At 38.4% G+C, this 19,819-nt stretch overlaps 1 protein-coding gene across 6 annotated transcripts in view; it reads left to right on the top strand.

Annotated features, from left to right (window-relative positions):
* The window catches only part of Ppargc1a (PPARG coactivator 1 alpha), a 682,761-nt gene that overhangs the window by 627,577 nt on the left and 35,365 nt on the right, over positions 1 to 19,819 (top strand). For all 6 annotated transcript variants that reach the window (XM_052734916.1, XM_052734912.1, XM_052734913.1 and 3 more), the window contains 3 exons: positions 13,061 to 13,255; positions 15,381 to 15,503; positions 16,351 to 16,555. In XM_052734916.1, coding sequence (XP_052590876.1) covers positions 13,061 to 13,255; positions 15,381 to 15,503; positions 16,351 to 16,555 — 523 coding nt within the window. The remainder of the gene's footprint in view (positions 1 to 13,060; positions 13,256 to 15,380; positions 15,504 to 16,350; positions 16,556 to 19,819) is intronic.

Below are 19,819 nucleotides of genomic sequence, written 5' to 3'. Positions count from 1 at the left end.
CTGAGGTACTAAGGATTCAGAGCAGGTTAGGGACAGGTATTGTCAGGCTTCTCTTGCTCCAGGGCCTTTCCTAGAGTCTCATACACATTCTATTGTTGTTTTTACAGTGGCTGATACTTTCCATTTGCTGTCACAAAGTTTTATGAGCAAGAAATAAATTCAATCCAACTATAAGTATAATCCAAATTCAGTAAATATTTTTGAATGATTTAATCTGAAGTGCATGCTATCACATTTATAGATGTAAAAACAAACCACTTCTTTTACAGATTCCCCTAGAAGTCTTTTAATCTTTACACCCACGCTTAAGTAGGCTGTCTGATCTATGAGACCTGATGGTTTTTATAAACCGTTCAATTTGACATTAGTAGTTGAAGTTTTTGGTTGGTGGGTGTCCGTATTCTACACTAGAAATCTACTTAATGAAATTACAAGTTTTAAAATAAGATTGGGACAGGTAACTGAGGAGAAAACTAGAACTTTGAAAAGACAGCACCTCTAGTACAAGTTCCAGGATGGGTTATAGCATCTGCATTCCTTAGATGTATGAAGGGTCCTGGGCATCCTGAAGCAGGACAAGTGGACCTTATACATTGGCAAGCTTTGTTTGCTTGGGCTCATGATGTGAACATTCATTTTCCTCTATCCTCAAAGGTTCTACCATTTAGTCTTTTAGAGGCATGATTCTCAGTCCTGGCTTCTATTAGAATCCCACCTGGGAAGCTTTAAAAATACTAACTCCCATTTGCAAAGGTACTAATTTAATTGCTCTGGAGTAAGGGCTAAAGCGTAAGTATTTTTAAAATGCATCCATGATTCTATTGAATAGTCAGTATAGAGAATTCCTGCTCTCCAGCTTCCTTTCAGTTCATATAAAAGGTAGCAGCAAACTGTTCTGTGAGTCCAGTTCTCGTACCAATTGTATTTTCAACTTTAAATGCTGTGAAGTTATCTCAGTGTGAAGTCTTTCCTAAGAAAACTATTTATGCTCTGCTTTTATAATTAAATCTGATTCTTAAATATGTTTGGCTTTTCTTAACCACAAGTAGCATTCGTATTGCTCTAGCCCTTCTTTTATTCTTCCCAGTTGTTTATCATGTTTATAGTAATTTATGTTGTCAATCACTGGTCTCCTTTCTTGTTCAAAATAAGCTCTCTGAGGGAAAGAATTTTATTTATTTTGTTCATTGCTAGATTCCAAGTATCAAGAATGCCTGGTATATAGTAAAGTCTCAAACAGTAATTATTAACGTTGTTCCCAATCAGTTTGATGTGCAAATCACAGTACCTAACTCGAAGGTGCATATTATCTATTGGCAAACACAGATTTGGACACATCATTTGATAATTATGGTTCACTATTTCTTTGGAAGTAAATATATTGGAATTTTCCATCTATGATATTTTTAATAATGTTGAATATTAAGGAAGAAAAATAGCACTATAAGAAAAAAGTACTTCTTTATTGTTACTTTCTTTTATTCTCCTGAAGCAATGGGATTCAGTGGCAAAACTAACCATCACATTGGCCTAGATCAGAACAAATGCAGACTTAGGTTTGTTAGACATTGATTGGGAAGAAGTTTGTTTAACACTTTGAATGTCTTTCTTCTCACTTCCTATGTAATAGTTTTTCATGACTTGACTCTGCGCTCTCACTATCTGTTGCTTGTGTGGTACTGCATCCTGGTCTTGTGGGAGTGCCTAAAGGATAAAAGCTTGCATTACCCGACTTTTCCTTTTGTTGTTTTGTAACTCTTGAATTCTTATCCAGATTGGCCTAGCCCACTTTTGTTATTTCCCATGCTGTTACAGGGGAATGTGCTTTTTAAGGCACTGATATCAAACTCACTTAAAAAAAATGTTACAGACGTTATAGGCCACTTTGTCTAAAGGATGTCTCATGCTACCTCACTATGCATGCTCCTAGCATATGCATACACATCACCAATAACCACAAAGGAGTCTGCATTGAGAACTAACTTAGTGGAAAGTGTTTAAAGATTCTTCATGAAAGGTGCACTCAGTGTGGCATTAAAAAGAAGCTCAGTATCTAAATCCTAAGAGATTGCAAACTTATTCAGAAGCTTTGGAAAGCAAACCCCATGTAGAATTGTTAGATGTGAAATCATTGAGAAAATGAAGCTCTCATATTGTATTTATTTGGCAACTATTCATCAACAACCCACTCCTCTGTGCAGAGCACTTTAGTGGGATATGAAAGTTGTTCAAGGAGTCTCAGATCCAATCTCAGCTCTAATGGCTTCTGCTCTCTTGGGGAAGGGCCAGGGACAGCACAGAGGATTACCAGGAAGCACACTTTGATTTCCTTTACCCTAGATGGCCCCACAGAGGACAGGCTTGCCTCTGAATAGCTTGCAGCTACCCTGAGACAATTTTCGCTCATTCTATGCTATTGCTGGGATACACAGTAATCAGATCATTTGACACTGTCTGCTTCTTAGTGTACCCAACCTGAAATGCCACATAGATCCAGGTGCCGGGGATCTGCAGCTGCATAATCTCACACATATCTCGTGGTGCTAAGTCTTTGTGAACAAGTTGCATTGACCTTTATGATGATGCTGTCTAAGCATTTCTTTTAGGCAGAAAATGTACTATCATATATAGAATAAAGATTGCTTACATCGTCACTCCAAAAAATACTCTCTGTCCTTGATTCATGTAGTCTGCTAATTTGCCACAATAAACCCTTATAAGTTATTTACAGCCACCTCCTATCTGAAGACCTGGTGCTGATGTCTGGACTGATTAGGGATCATGGGTGGTTGTTGGTTACAATTTTTGACTATTGGAACTCAAACTTCACAAACTTAATTTCTTATTCATTTAAACTCCCATCTTAGGGCTGTTTATTGCTTCAACTGCTCTTCTCCCTCTCTTTTCCTCTCTCCTCTCTGTCTTTCTCTATTTCCTTTTCTCATTCTTATGCAGACTTAGATCAGTTGGGAACTGATCACTTTGAGTCTCTCCTCTCATCTGCCTGACACTACACTCTCATTCTCTGTTGCTTGTATGCTGTTACATCCTGGTATTATGGAAGCCATTAAAGGATGAGTGGTTAAGTTCCCTGATTTCTCCTTTTGTTGTTTTGTAGCTTTGAATTCTTATCCAATTGATTTCATCCGCTCATTATTTCCAATCATATTACCCTGTTGAAGTTGAAAAACCTTGATCTAGAGATCTGGATTTAGTGGTCTACACTGAGGTCCAGAATATTTCTGTTCTCAAGGCACCTGTTACTCAGGCAAAGAAGTTGATAGCTTTGAGATGTCTAGAAAAATCTGAGTTTGTGCAAAACTACCTATTTTGAAGAGAGAACGTTTAATGTCAGCTTTTATATGGGAGTAGTAGGAACAAATGAAGGAAAGGGAAAGAACACCCTAGCAGAACAACCAATCACTTCCACTAAGAGTAGAGATGGATTATGAGAGAACATAAGCCAGCAAAAATACTGAGGCACAATTTCAAAACAGTCCTCCCTTTCCATGTGCAGGATTGCTCTGTTTCTTTGTACATAGCTGCCTGGACATTTTGGTTTTTATCTACGAACAAATATAGATATGACCTCTGATATGAAGATAGATTAGCCCAAATTTACCCCCTTTCTTATAATCTCTCCCATAAAATTCCAATAAAGAATGTAGGAGCCATATTTTATCAAACATATTTTGCTTGATGTCCAACTCTGCCTCTCATTAAGCACATGATTTTTAGAATATTAATAATGTTAAATGGATAATTTAAGTGAAATAAATGCAGTATGATAATTAACTCAGCATTGGACACATGAGAAGCATTCAGTAAAATCAGCTGCTGTAGCTATAGTTGCCAGCTCAGGACCTACACAAGATCAAGCCAGCCAGCACTCCTGAATGGATAGGGGAGGGACTAAAAATGTTCTATTCCTAGTTGATGATCTATTGGCAATTGATGGCTATAGATGGATTTCTTTGAGGGTGTGACCTCTGGTAGGTTGCCTATGCTCCATTGGGTAGCTTTACATCTATGCATACACAGATAGCACTAATGGGACCAGTGGGTTATGAAAAAAGGAACAAGAGGAGGCCATCAAGTTGGGAAACGGACTTAGTAGGGAGCCAGAGGAGTTGTAAGAAAGGGGTTGAGGGTAGGCATGACCAAAATACATTGCATACAGAGATGAAATTCTGAAAGGATAAATAAACGTGTTTAAAAATAAGCTGTTCTTTCTTGATGTTTTAAATTAAAATAACGTCTATCCAAGAGAATTATAACACTAATTGAACAGAAAAAAATTAGCTGTAAGATAATGATAAGTATCTTAGAATTACTTTTAGGAACAGATTATTTTGTATTTTGGTTTAATCAAAGAGACTGAGAAATCCTAAATGTTTGTGTTTCCAGGTTCACACTGCTCTCTTTCACTTTTCTCTCTTCCTTCTTTCCTTCCTTCCTTTCTTCCCTCCTTCCCTCCCTCCCTACCTCTTTCTTTCCCTCTCTCCCTCTTTTCTTCCCTCCCTCCATCTTTCTTTCCTTCCTAATCCTGAGACAAACACAAAATGATTCAGTTGTATGGTTAATGCAGTGGCAATGTCTCCTTCGTTCATTACAGTCTAAATAATTCATTGGAATTGTTCTTTCTAAAATATGTAAGTATTTAAATCAAGTGACATAAGTGTATAACATACATCAAACTGATATTCACTATTGATTCTTACAGCAACTGTACTAATGGCTGCTGTTTCACACAACACCAATTTAAAATCCCTGGCTAAGATGAATAGATATCCACTGCTCAGAGAGGCCCTAGTCCTGTAGCGACATGGGTGATTCTGTCCCTGATAGAATGTATCATTTGTTTCTTCTTTTTTTGGTCACCTGGGAATCCCAAGTGGGTAGATCATAAGTTCATATGGCATGATTTTATTTTCATAAAACCATCCTGTTTCTTCTAATATGTTTTCAAATTGGCTGCTTGGTGATGTGTTCCAGTGTCCTTTCCAAAACAGGGTTGGTATAAATTAATCTCTGTGTTTAAAGGGCTCATCTAAATATATTCCTTTATCACCCATGGGTATTACATTTATTCCTATGGGTTCAGAGTCCATCGGACAATACAGAAGCAGCCCCTTTGACTTTCTAGCTGTTTTCATATTTCCTTCTTTCCCACCAAGAATACATTGGCTGCTTGCCTGGGCTATCATCTGCTATGTGTGAGATGAATGCAAACGAATTTTAAATCATAGTCTAAGATAAACATTATTAAGAAGATAAATATGCTGGGGGTGGGAGGAGGTGGAAATTACAGATAAAACTAAAAACAAAAGAAAAATGAAATGTCACAATATATTCTGGGTGTTCTGAAAAGTTGTTATTCATTTAAATTAGCCATCTCCAATATGCCAAGTGTCTTTTTTTTCTGTGCTAAAACCCACAGCCTCCCACATGCTAGTCAAGCTCTCTACCACTCAGCTGCACTCCCAGCTTTATATTATGCCAAGTATCCTGACAATAATCAAATAGGCCTTTCAGAGATGTTGTTTTAGATAGTACATGAACAAGGAAAATCACTTATATATACAATGAACTATAAAGACAGGTGCCAAGAGAGTAATAGGCTAGGGAAGGTGGCTAGAATGTGTCTAGAGTCATTGGAAAATCTTCATTGAGAGGTCATATTTGAGTGATGGAAGGGAAAGGGGACAGAAACCTGTGGCCATCTGGCAAGAGAGCCTTTTAGGGGTAGGGAACATCAAATGCAAAGGTCTCAGGAGAGACTGTCTGATGCTTTGTGGACCAGTGGGCAAGAATTCAGGCAGGTAAGTTGTGACATTTGATGGGTGACACGATGTTGATTTAGAAAAGGCTAACCATATGCCCCATTTAACCTGTGATAGTGTGGGCCAACCCAGTGTAGCTGATCATACTGATTTGGATAATAACTCATCTGGTGAACACCTAGCTAGTATGTCACTCTTTGGATTTTATTTTTGGAGATAGGAAAGGACATGAGTGGGCATTGGCAGGGAAGGGGGGTGAGACACAACAGATTTTTATCACTGTCGCTTGGTCTTCTGTGTTGACATGTCAGGGTGGGATGCGACACAGAGGCAGGGGGTTAAAAAGATGGTCATTCTAGATCGTGCAATGCAGCCGGATTTGAGTTGCTTCACTGGAGGCTGTGCAGCTGCTAGCAGTGAGAATGAAAGCATCTGTTCTCTTAGTCTGCTGTCTGGTGTCCTTGCACTTTCCGCAATGATGTTTCTCTTCATTTACATCCAAGGTCAAAAGGAAGGCCTTGCTGCCTCTTCGTGGGTCTTTTGAGCTTCCTGCTCAATGCTACTACTCAGTTCTTTATCCCTCCTACTGTGAGAAATAGATATGAAATGTCACTTTTTCTGTTTCTCCTCTGAAATAGCTCATTTTGCCCACACCAACCATTCTATCGAATCTCTGTATCTACACGTTGGTTCCTACAGCAGCTTCAGAATAATGAATTCCACATGTTCTGTACATACTTATTAACTCATGAATATTGTGATATAAGTTAATAAGTTAGAATGGAGTCTAAGTACAGATGTGAATATGAATTTTATGCCTGCTTAAATAGGGCCATATGTATTCATGGGAATTAAATGGATTCCTACAGATCTAAATATATCCATGCAGAAAAAATTCTTCAGATTTCCCTGTATTTTATTTCTACATGAATTTTATTTCATCTTTGTAAGAGTTATCCCTAGTTCTTGATCATTGCTTTCCTTGGTTGAAATGGATAACTGAGACAAAGAGTATTAAGTGCTGATTATATATTGTTATCTAGTCAACAAGAACAGATTGAGACTGATGTGTGTGTGTGTGTATGACTAGACACTATTTCAAAAATGTATACTTGTTATGTATACTGATGTGTTCTAAAGGTATATTATGGATGTATAATATTTCAAATGGTCTGTGTGTCCATAGTGAAGTACTCAGATAATGAATTTAAAAATTGTATTCTTTCTCTTGCCCCCCAAATTTTAGCACCTTTAGCATCCAGCAGAACTTGTTGGTCCTAAAGATAAATGGCAATAAGCAAGCCCTTGGTGCCTCTACAGAAATTGAAAGCACACTGAAGTATTTTATAATGTGTGCTATAAGCTAAGGAGGCCTATTTGGGTAGCTGTCTGTTAGTCACATATGTTTGTGGGGTTTTTAATGTCATGTTTGCTTCTGCCTTCCAGTGTTGGCACTTGTACCACGTCCTGTATTCCACACGGTAAATAAAACTTAGTGGGATATTCTAGGGACTCTGCTTACAGAATGGGGAAAGAGCTAGAAGTCCCCAAGTGGGCTGTGTGGAGGAGATCTTACCTGTCTCTTGTTGATTATGTAATAAAGGAGGCAGAGCAGCTGTCAGTGTCCCTGCTTAGAGAAGCACGAAATACCATGGTGGATTGCAACAATACAGGGAAAGAAGAGAGAGGATGGGAAAGAGTTGTTTAAAGACAGTCAAAGCACCTCACTCCACCTTCTACAGACCTCAGGCCTCTCAGAGCTCACACAAGCACTAAAAAGAGAATCAGCATCTACCCCTGACTGCAGTCATTCAAAGAAAAGATGAAAAAAAGAAGGTTGATTTCAGGGCCATAGTCTAGATTGCTATCTTTTAATTTCATTTCAGAACAACAACAGCAACAACAGTGAAATCTTATTTATTTAGTTTTTTACTTTGAACGAATCTTCTTCTAAGTCTTGGAATGTTATTCATCAAATCCAAAATTCATACATGTAGACTTTTTTGTTGTTGTTGGCCAGTTCATACATGAAACCAAGGAACTCTGTGCATGGAGATTCAGGCAAGCGTACCTGAAATCAATTGGATTCCTCATTTGAGCTTTCAAATCCATCACAAAAGTCACTTTTCTATATAGTTATTTGAACTCTTGGTAGGATGTAGTAGAACAAATAATCGAAAATAGTGGATAATCCAAAAATGTCATTTTTATTTGGCTTTGGAATACACTACCAGATGTTACTCTAGCAGATTTCCCTTCCTAATTAGGCCTCACTTAAAGAAGAAGTTAATTTCATCTTCATTAGCTGTTTCCAAATCAGCAGGATAGGGCAAGAAAGAGGCCTAGGGCATGCTGGGTACTTGGGGGAAGCTGGCCCAGAGTGGAAAGTCAGTGGTAGATTGTACACATGGAAGAAAATTCAAATGTAGGTAATCAAGACGATGGGCATATACACTGGAAATACTTCTGGGAACCATCTTGAAGAATTCTCAAGTTGCATTGATACTTTTTTATCCTATTAATCATAAATTCAGAAGAAGAGAAAAGATATTCCGTAGCAGAAATGAAAACCTGAAACTTTGCACAGGAAAATAGAGACACTGTAAGGTTAAGTAACCTCTCACACAAATTGATCTTTGAGTCAACAGTTCCTAAGAAACTGAAATTGATTAATGAGTGATAAGAAGACCCCCCTGTTTCCTTCTTATTGATGATTTGAATAATGAGGAAGCTAGAATTCTCATGGCCTAATTCACATTAAGAGAGCTAAGATAATGAAGCTGTGATTAAATGGCTATTAAACTATTTTTATCAAACAGAGATCAAGCGAGTGTGAGAATCTGGGGATGCAGAGTGTAATTGCAATTCTACAAGATGCAGAAAAAATTACTATCATGAGCAGGGCATGGTCCTTCCGTAATAGGCTGCATTTAGAAACCTTAGGGATGCCACATGCGGTTTTCCTCTGTGTTTCTCCCTCCAGGTGTCGGTTGGCAACCCAGTCCTTCATCTTCTCCTTGATTGGGTGGATTTATTAGCTCTCTAGGGCGTGTTGCTGGATGAGCTGAATTCACTGTGGGCCCAACCTCCATGTCTTCTTTATCAGTTGGAAGGTCCTTTTGCTCCTATGGGCAAAGCAAGAGAGTCCAGTTCGGGTCTGGAGTCTGGGATTTTAATCTTTGGGTGACCTTGGGAACCCGTAGGAACATGGTCTATCGTTTTTAGTTGTGCTGTTTAGATTATGTCACACCCAGTGCACAAGCCATTTCAGGACAATGAAGTCTCAAAGAGCAGCAGTGAGCCTCCCGATTCCGTTGACTGTTCAAAACCATTATTTATTAATGATGAGGCATGGCTTAGGAATTGTTGCAGATTCCAGATTTGGGGTTGTCAGTATAAAAGCCAGTGTATCATCTGTCACAGGAAATTCTTTACACCTGGAGTGAGGTTTTGTTGCTGTGTCTCTTTCTTCCTGGAGAGCCCTTGGAGAGTGGAGCTTTACAGACACATGGGCCTTTATTTAGGTCAGAAGAATAGCAGCAAAATTGTACCATGGAAGGAGAAGCCAGGGTTGAAACTCCCCATAGGAAATGCCCTTGATAGCTGCAGAGTAACTTCTGGAGATGCCTGTTGACCTGGGCTTTCCTGTCTCTTCTGCTGCAAGGAATCCAGTTAAGCTGGTCATCTCCACACACCTGTGGTGATCTGCTCTTGCATTCTAGATTCTCTACTTTTCAATCTTTAGAGCAATCTCAACCTTCCTGTTGCTGTGACCTTCATTACAGTTTCTCATGTTGGGGTGACCCTCAACCATAAAATTATTTTGTTGCTACTTCGTAGCTATAATTTTGCTTCTGTTATGAATTGTAATGTAAATGTCTGCCATGCAGGATAGCTAATATGCAACTCCAAAGGGGTCACAACCCATAGGTTGAGAACCACTGTTTTAGATGGTGCTGAGAAATGCTCCGTCTTGTAATATTGTAAGTTCAGGTGACTGGAGAGGAGCACAAAGGTCAAGGCTGTGAAAGTGTCCCCTACAGTGTCACCTGGCTCACTCATGTGCTTCCATTCTCTGGCACTTGTGAACGGACATGTGTTCATAGGCTTCTGTGCTTCATCTATGGTGACTTTGATTTATTTGCTCTGTAAATTGGGACCAGAGCAATAATGGAAAGTGACATTAATTGTTTAACAGAGTCCTCTTTGTCACATCCATTGCCTTCTCTGGGATGATGACTATTGAAAACTAATTGAAATTGCCACAGTGAGGGACAGAATCCACTCAACTTTGCATGTAGGAATATTTGTTGATCTTTGCCACAGAGGTATGTCATTAGGCTCCCATAATTAACGAAGAAACAAAGTTTCAAATCATAACAATCATTCTTCCAAAATTCAGAACAAACATTACTAAGTAAATTGTCTTGAAGTACCTGAGCATACAGTGATAGTAAACATACCCAATAATCATTTTTAATTGACAGAATAAAAAGGCTGGTCTTATTGGTATGTACTGCTCGAATAGTAGCCTTCCTTGCCCAAGCGTCTCAGCCGCATACACATTTACTATAGCAATCCCCCATTCTACAAGCCCTCCATTCCCATTGTGCTTTCAAGAGAGAAGAATTAAAATAGTTGGTGGTTTGATCAGATCTTGTAAATTAATTATGACATTATCAAGCTCCAATATTTCTGCCATTGTGTGTAGTATACGTTCACTCAGGCTTATTAAAGAAATCGGTGAAAACTAGTTAATTTAAGTGTTCTTTGTCATTTTGGCTTGATTGGAATTATCAGAGTTTGTTTACACAGGGGATAGAGCTGAAGCGCTATTGTATTCTGTGATTGAAAGTAAATAGCAGCTTGTAGTATCACTGGAAAGCCAAACACAAAATTTAAATCAGGGTAAACAAAGTTACTCATTTATTGGTAAACACTCTTAACCATTTTTCTTGAGTTCTTTTTTGACTTCAGTGAATTGAACCTTTTTTGAAAATGGGATAGGTATTCTTGAAAGTTTTCAATTTAATGAAAGTGTGCATGTGTATGTATTTGAGAGGTCCTCAAATATTATTTTATTACAAAATACAGTCAGTTACAGTAATGCAAATCTCATTATTTTGATAAGATTTCCAGTAGTATATTTTATTTAAATATACTTTTATTGCGAAAAGTTTATGACTTGCACTTAATTTTGTTGTTTAGCGTGTGGTGGTAATTAGAATTTGGGAATACTAAAAACTAAGTCATTAGAATTTTTAGATACTAGATTATGATATAAAGCAGAAAAATGGAAAATATTTTACTATTTCTATTGTTGGGAGTATATGGAAAGATACAGAAGAATTGGGGGAACTGAGGTTTTTGTTTGTTTGTTACTGTTCAGCTTAGATTTTGAAGAATGTTTAGTTAATGGAAGAAAATGTGCCATGTGAAAGTGACTGTGAACTTCTGGTTGGGTTTCTCTTCTTCATTAGAATTTAAGACTCAATCCAGTTGTCACAGTGCAATGTGCCCAAAGTACATGACTATAGTCTCAAATCCGGGGGAAGTAGGAACATGCCATATGCAAATGTTAAAAAGGTCTATTAACACCCACAGAGAATAAAATGGCTCTTCGTGGCCTTTGAATCTAAAGGAAAACAAAGTCTGTAGTTTGACTCCTAGATAGAGAGTGATCAGTAATGAGGGAAAACATTTTTTTTCACGTGAAAATAGAATGTCTATTTGATAAGGCCCTGCCTAATTTCGCTAGTAATACAATTTGATTTTCTGATTAGCTGTCTTTTTCTGTGATTCTTGTAATTTTGTCAGGTCAATTAACTGAAGTTCAGTGCTAGTGAGAAAGGAAGTGTGGGCATTGCCAGCTTTATTAGATGTCAGCAGCTTAGGTGCATTTTGTAATAGAGTTGTGTGGGATAATTTAGCCATATTGTTAATGTCATAGCATACAGAACTTGATGAAAAAAAAAGAACTTTGGAAACAGGTCAAATTGGATAAATAATGTAGAATTCTAAAAGAAAGAACAGAAAATGATGTGCACCATCTCCGTGGGTGCCAATAAATGCTATCAATGAATCATTCTGACTCACCAATGACCATGTATTCCATGTGCCCAGCACTGATGCTAATTGATTACATGCACAGACAAGAACACATTGTCATATTAACAGATATAGACATTCCAGTTTTTGTACAGAGAACCAAGACTAAAATTATCTTTTATGTAATTTTTTCATATTGTTCATAGACTTTTTTCTTTCCACTAGAGGAAAGAATTCAGTCTAATTTTTCTTTCTATCTTCAGTCCTTACCATGACATCGCCAAAGACTAAGGCATTCAATAATATTCATGGAAGGCATAATACAAGATTAGTTTTGTATGAGCATCAATGAAAATGAGTTTAGGCAGAGGACAGCAAGTTAGAATACATCACGGAAGCGAAGCCCCTACTAGAAAGCATATTATGCTGAAGTTAGAACCTCTGGTACAACAGATGAGTTTGGTTAAGATACATTGAAAAGAGAGCTTTTTTCTTAGCAACCGACTTCATGATAGGGAGTCCTGGCATTGCAGAGCACAAATCTGAAGAATTGATAGTCAAGCTAAAGAAGTTAAGAAAAAGAGTAGAGGAAAGGTCCCAAGTTTGGGTTTGGGAGACAAGAGAGCCATTATATGGTAGAAGTATCCAGTAGGCAGAGATTTATGACTTAAGTTGGGAGAGATGTCAGGAAGAAAAATAAATGATTTGGGAGTGAGCAGTGATGAGATTATAATTGAAATCACAAAAGTGTGTAGATTTCCTTAGTGTAGTTCAAGTTTGTGATGGTGTTCAAGTGAAAAGTTGTCTAAATAGTTGGGGGTGGCATACTGAGTGGGAGATTAAGAACTGTGCATGAAGGTTAGATGATGCTTAAAATTCTCTTACGGCCTGAGATTTCCTAAGTTAGGGGCAGAAGACATAAAGATGTGGAAAAACGATTGTGAACACAACAGAAATATATGCTGCAGTATTAAGGACCCGTCTTAAAGATTGCTAAACCAGAGAGCTCCAGGATCAGTAAATGTATTTTGTAATCATATGATTCAGACTAAAAATGAGGTAGGAGTTTGAGGAAGACACAATGTTTGTTTTCTGGTGTGGGCATTGAAGATTTCAGATACAGTTTCCTCACCCACCCAGACATGTTCAGCCTATGCTGATTAATCATGGTGTCTGCCCCCTCTTGTCAACTCATTCATGTCTTCTGTATTTTTTCTCTGCTTCTGCAGAAGATAGATGAAGAGAATGAGGCAAACTTGCTAGCAGTCCTCACAGAGACACTGGACAGTCTCCCTGTGGATGAAGACGGATTGCCCTCATTTGATGCCTTGACAGATGGAGACGTGACCACTGACAACGAGGCCAGTCCTTCCTCCATGCCTGACGGCACCCCTCCACCTCAGGAGGCAGAAGAGCCGTCTCTAGTAAGAACCCTTCCTACTGTTTAACAGTGGCCAAAGTTGCCGCTGGCTGCCCAGTGCATGACTGTGGTATAGGAACAATTGGGTTTGGATTTTTAATTCAGACTAAAGCGAAAAGAAATCTATATAAGCCAGCCTAGATTGTCCAATTCTGTAATTCTCTATTAAAAAGTGTTGATAATACATTTCTTACATGGCATAATGCAAGTTGCTTATGAAAGCAATCTTTTACTGTTTCTGTGTGTGTGTGATCATTTCTCTTAGAATTATTCAAGTTCATGATACAAGCTTAAAGAGTTGAACAAGATCTAGAAAGAAAAGAATAAACATTCACCTGTGGTCTTTAAAACCTTATCATATCAAAATGACTGAATTTTTTAATGTAAGATTTAAGAAGGATATTTAAGATGGATTAAAATAGAACTTTATCAATTTTCCCATTTTCTATCATTCCTCCAGGACATTCTAGGTACCTCCTTCTTAACCCTTCTATACTCCCCACTCTCAAATTAATAGCCTCTTTTAATTCAATTATTATTGTTACATACATACATTATATATGTGTGTGTTCAAATATGTAAATACAACCTGTAACGTCTGTTTTTGTTGTTTCTGTATATGGTTTGAACATATGCAGAATTTTAGTGGTTGCATAGTATTTTTTTTTGTATGGAGATGCTGTGATTTATTAGACAATCCAGTACGGTGAGATGTTTAGTTTTTTTTCTTTCCATGTTTTTGCTGTTACAGATTGTATAATAACGTTTACATTTCTTTGCATGTGATTCTAAAAATAGAATTGCAAGTCAGGCAGTATGCTATAGTTTAAGACTTTAGATCAGCATTTCTCACAAAGATGAAAAAAATAATAGCTTATCTGCAGCCCAAGTTACTGAAATTTGTGGTAGGCAATGGAGAGCAAATTTGTTGGCCATGAGGAGTGACTTTTCTTTTCAACAAAATGCTTGACCAGAATTTTATTAGTTCTTAGTGCCATTTGCCTCCTCATCTATGATAGCCATTTGTCATTTGCTATAAATCAAATGGAAGAGCAATGCTATGTAAATTATGGAATGCCGTTGTTCTAACATTAATAAAATACTCTGGCATGCTATTTGGAAGTTGATTCTCTCCAATCGTTAAGTCCGAAGAACTCTACATGAACATATGGAGATCTGCTTGTTTCCTCTTTGGATTCTAAGATTTTTGCTCGTGAGGAAAATATTACATGCCAGAATTATTCCTCACTCACCATGCCCTCCATGTGTCACTGGTTCTATGGTCTAGTATCTTAATTCCTTAACATTGATTTGCACCTGTACAGTTTGTTCAATTGGGAAGTGTTGTTGAGTCAAAGACATCCTGCATGTCAGAGCAGGGAGGCTCTTGAGAGTCATTCGGCCAAATGAAGAAACTGGGGTCAGTCATGAAATAGTAAGTGCTAACCCGGGGCATTGTAGTGCACACCTAGTTGCTTAGGAGGCTGCAAGAGGAGTAGTCTTTGCATAAGGAGGCCCTGACTCAAAAAGCAAAGGCACAAACAAACAAAAATAGTAAATACTTGTCTTGTGCTATAACCCACATGTAGACTGTTGAACAGCCTATTCTGTTTTCAAATCCTTTCTTTTCTTACATCAGTGATAGCCACTGCTCTAATCTACATATTTTTAATTCATCAGTTTATACATTTAGTTATGAAACATGGCTCAGAAAATGTTTTCATTGATTATCATGCGCGTTTGATGGGCACAGAGAGGAAGATTCAGTATCTAACCTCTGCCTCCAAAGCTTTAGTGGGCAAAGCAGACTTCTTTACCACAGGTGGTTTTGCTTTAGGAAAAGCACTTTTTAGGGAAGTTTGCATCACTATTCTATGTAAAAATCACCTAAAAATCGAGGAAAATAATGTCAAATTTCAAATAAAACGTAAGGAAATATTTTCCTAGGTAAGCACTGTAATGCTAAAATCTTTTCTTACTTTTAATGAAACTGTGTCCTTTACCATTTTTGTGCTTAAGTGTGGTATCGTTAAAGAGGAATATAATTAGTTCTAGTCAACTTTCAGTTAGCAATCTAAAGCATCGAAGGTGTGTAACTTCTCTTGCTTTCCCTTCCCTGGTATGTCTAGCTTAAGAAGCTCTTACTGGCACCCGCCAACACTCAGCTCAGCTACAATGAATGCAGCGGTCTTAGCACTCAGAACCATGCAAACCACAACCACAGGATCAGAACAAGCCCTGCAGTTGTTAAGGTGCGCATGCAAACATTTTCATAGAGAAAAGTAACGGTTTGGGGGTTGCACGAATCTGTGTAAGAGACATGAAGTTTTTATGTATTAATTTAGCCAGGATCCAGCAGCTGCCTCTGGAGTGGAAGCCGACACAAAGTGGGTCTCCAAACACGGCACTAGCACTTGGGGGAAACCAGGAAGAGTTCCCTTATGTATTGTTTTTCTGATGATTGGGATGTGTAATTCCTTTCCCACTTGATTAATATATGCAGTGGTCTGTCTGTACCGCAACACGATTTACTGGCAGCTGTGGTCTGTGGATGACTTTAAGATGCAGGATGGCTGTTTTGCCAGCTGTTTAACCTGAGAAAGATAGTTTCGGATTCACTGCAAAAGATCCGTCTCTGCCATTAATTGGAGAAAATGCTGGCAATGACATAATTCAGTTAGCGGGCTGTATTAAACAATGTTTGTCTTGCCATTCGCTGTGAGCGAAAGCGGAGCGTTAAGGGGTACTTAAGAGAGTTGTGAATACTGGGCCTCAGCAATCAGCGGTAAATTAAGGTTTAAAGCAGCTTTTTTTTTCTTTACTCACAGTAAAGGCGCTGTAGGGTCTTGTTAGTTACATGTTGCTGAGTAGGAACATCGGGATGTAGGAGAAATGAAATAAAAAGCTGCATAAAAATGGCATTTAGGAATTTTAAATGTAATTTTCTTCCTTGTTCTGCAAACAATTATTCACAGCTCATAGATCCAGTACACTTAGACTGAGCACTTCACCGAAAATCTCATCTCTTCAGAAAACCTATATCCATTCCGATAAGGTTCACTTCACTAATTTTAGCTTTCTTTATGCCTTGTTTTTAAGACCGAGAATTCATGGGGCAATAAAGCAAAGAGCATTTGTCAACAGCAAAAGCCACAAAGACGTCCCTGCTCAGAGCTTCTCAAGTATCTGACCACAAGCGATGACCCTCCTCACACCAAACCCGCAGAGAACAGGAACAGCAGCAGAGACAAATGCGCCTCCAAAAAGAAGTCCCATACACAACCGCAGTCGCAACATGCTCAAGGTATGCCAGGCCAGGAACAGCCAGCAGCCAGCAGGGGCGCTGACTGCATCTGGGAAGTCTGAGCGTGTGGACTCCGCTTCATCCCATCTGTGTTTGTCTGGGGCAAAAAGGGGTAGGGGAGTAGGGTGGGGTCTTCCATGGACCCAGGTTGAAAGTATCTTATTTGGCAGATAGGCAGCATGAGTAATTAACTCCGAAAGACACATGCATTGTTAGCTGGGTGGAGTGGGGCCGCAGGGATTACAACACCTTTGAGGTTTATACACATCTGGATTACTGAGATCACTGACTGTTATGTTCAGTCGCTTGCCAATTCTTTGCAGGGCTCTTTGATTTTCCCTTTCCAGTCATGGGGGAAAAAAGAAAGAGAGAAAGAAAGAAAGAAAGAAAGAAAGAAAGAAAGAAAGAAAGAAAGAAAGAAAGAAAGAAAGAAAGGAAAGAAGGAAGGAAGGAAGGAAGGAAGGAAGGAAGGAAGGAAGGAAGGAAGGAAGGAAGGAAGGAAGGAAGAGAGAGAGAGACGCTGGAGATTTCCCCCTCTCTACCTTGGGAAGCAGTAAATAGCATTGCACAGTCTTTCTGATTAAGTACATTCTTGTTTTACTTTTTAAGACCACCTGCTGTGCTCCCAGATTTTACTTCACATGTAAGGATTTGGAAATTCCTGATTTCCCCCACCCTTCATATTTAAAAAAAAATACTACCTAGATTAAACAAAACATCTGGGTTGATCTTTATTAGTCCCATATGTAGCCAGGAGGCTGATGCTTGCGAGGCAGTTTCGGGGGACTTGGGGAAAATATCTCTCGGCTGAGATACAGTTTTCTCTCTAAACTCTTCCCCTTCCAATTGTGGAAGTCCAGGAAGCAGAAAGAGGGTTTGCTGAAAGTAGCTGTTGCTTTAAAAATGCCAGCTTCTGCTCCCTGTCCTGGACGCTGGTATGTTCTGTGGTAGCTACAAACATTCCCACTTTGTGCTTCTGGCTCCCTAATTTACAGCCACGGGGTAGTAGTCTCTGTCTGGTTTGAGCCATGATCATTTCATACAGCAGGCACACTGCTGCTGCTGAGGATGATGATGATGATGATGATGATGATGATGATTTTAATAAGCATTTCTTTCTCAGGGTTTGTAATCCCTCTACCTTCCTACCTTAGAGGACTTTTAGGAATTTTCCTTTAATGTTCTAAGTAGGCTTTCCATTAGGATTTGTTGTTTGTTTTTGTTTTCCTTGCTGGATGTGTCCAATTTACTACCAACCTCTGCCTGTCACTTTGGCAAGATAAATTTAACCATATGGGGCAAACTCCCTCCCAGCTTCCTCTGCCAGGATTAGCTCCTGATCACAAGCTCTATCATTCTTGTGTTGATTTTGTTGTAGCAGAGGGACTGATGATGTTGAAGACCTAGGAAAAGGATCCTACTGAGCTTGGTGTAGTGAGTGTGTGAAGAATCCATTGGGTTCCTCCTGACCAGTTCCCAGTCATGCATTCATCTGGAGCTGAACTGAGAGTCTTGGACTCTTTGAAATCCTGTGGTCAGGAACCTGGTCAATTAGCATATAGTTTGAAGTTCTCTATCTCTTCTCTCTCTTTCTCTTGTACACTCTCTTCCCTTTCTCTCTCTCTGAATTTCTTGTATCCTTTTGGAGTTGGAGATGTTCTTAAAGTTCATTTACCATTAAATATTACCATAAACTTTTACAAACCATGGCATTGAACAATTAAGTACATCCCTGGAAGATGGATTCTCTGAGGGGGACCAGTTATATGAAGAATTTTTAAAAGTATAGATCTGTGGTAAGGCCCAAAAGGCCCATCCCTGCTGATTCAAAAGAAAAAAAATCCCTTAGTTATTAGAAGCCTAGGAGAAAGGAAGCCTAGCCTGTGATTAGTAACCAATAGGCGCTTACCCTCCAAGATTATTTAAATTATTCAAGTTAAAAAGTAGAAATGGCCTGAACAGTCAGAGACTATTCTGAAGAGGACAGGGAGATGACAATTCTTGTGTTGGTATGTTTGTGACAGGGCTTTTTTTCTGCTCTTCTTTACATTGTGACATTATGCACTTTTTGGTTCCTTAGGATAATTGCCTAATCTATGGTATGTGCTGGGTCTCATTCATTCATTCACTCACATACATAGTTATTCAAAAAGAGCATCAACATGAAGGGTAACTGTGAGGGTCCTAGCAGTCTGTGGTCAGCCAGTCCTTGGAGCAGCACCAGGGAAATTCTCTATAAATAAAATCAGTGGTCCTCATGAGACAGTGCCTGTGAGCCAATGTCCAGTCAGGGTTCCAGTCTGAGGGTGGTTGGAGGACTGCCCCCTACATAGGCCTCTCATTCCCTGCTTGCCTCTGCTGGTATTCAGCATGACTGTGGCCAGTTCTGTCCCTCTGTTGCTCTCAGGATTCCCAGTACCTGGCTGTCTGAATCTTGGAAAGATTTGTATGAGCATTTAACATGGCCTATTGTACATCCCCGTTTCTGATTTTCCGTGTACATTTATTGTGTAATTTATCTCACTGTTCCTAATCAGGTGGTATTGTCTATAGAACCTGTGTAAATTACCCTGGCCATTAGCAAAATATCATAAAAGTGTGTCAAATTTGTTCATAAATTCCTTCTTTTTGAAAGGCTGATTAAATTAGGCATACACAAAAATTAATGTTCAATCAGCTTATCTATCTGTATATATGTAAAAGCCGATTAATCAATGTACCTAATTTGTAGAAGACAGCATGAGTTTCATATTTCTGGATGCACACTGGATAGATGATATACTTACTAGTCAATTGTTTAAAAAAAACGAAATTCTAATCTACAAATTAAATATATAAATACTATTTTTCACATAAAGTACCTTATTCCAGGCTAATTTAAACATAAATAATATTTTTACATTTCAAAGAACCTTAATTATTAGGGTTGATTAAATTACTTTAAGGTGTATTGAATTAAATTCCTTTTGATAATAGGAGGAAGGAAGCATCTTAGTGTCCAACTCTGCCAAGAATCAGTTTTATGGCCCTGTAGGCATTGTTTAACATATTTGTGTCTTCAGAGTATTCAACCATAATGTAGGAAACTATTCCAGAGACACTTTTTGTTTCAACTATATGTTCTTCATTATACATGTAGCTACCTCTTGACCTTCTGAAAGTAATTAACAAGAAAAAATGGACAAAAACTTACATGCATACATACCCATAGATAAGCACATATATATATATATATATATATATATATATATATATTTCTCATTA

This window comes from Peromyscus californicus, unplaced genomic scaffold, assembly GCF_007827085.1.
Source record: "Peromyscus californicus insignis strain IS unplaced genomic scaffold, ASM782708v3 Scaffold_13__1_contigs__length_99412109, whole genome shotgun sequence".
Classification (NCBI taxonomy): Eukaryota; Metazoa; Chordata; class Mammalia; order Rodentia; family Cricetidae; genus Peromyscus; species Peromyscus californicus.
This window is presented reverse-complemented; position numbering and strand designations above follow the sequence as displayed.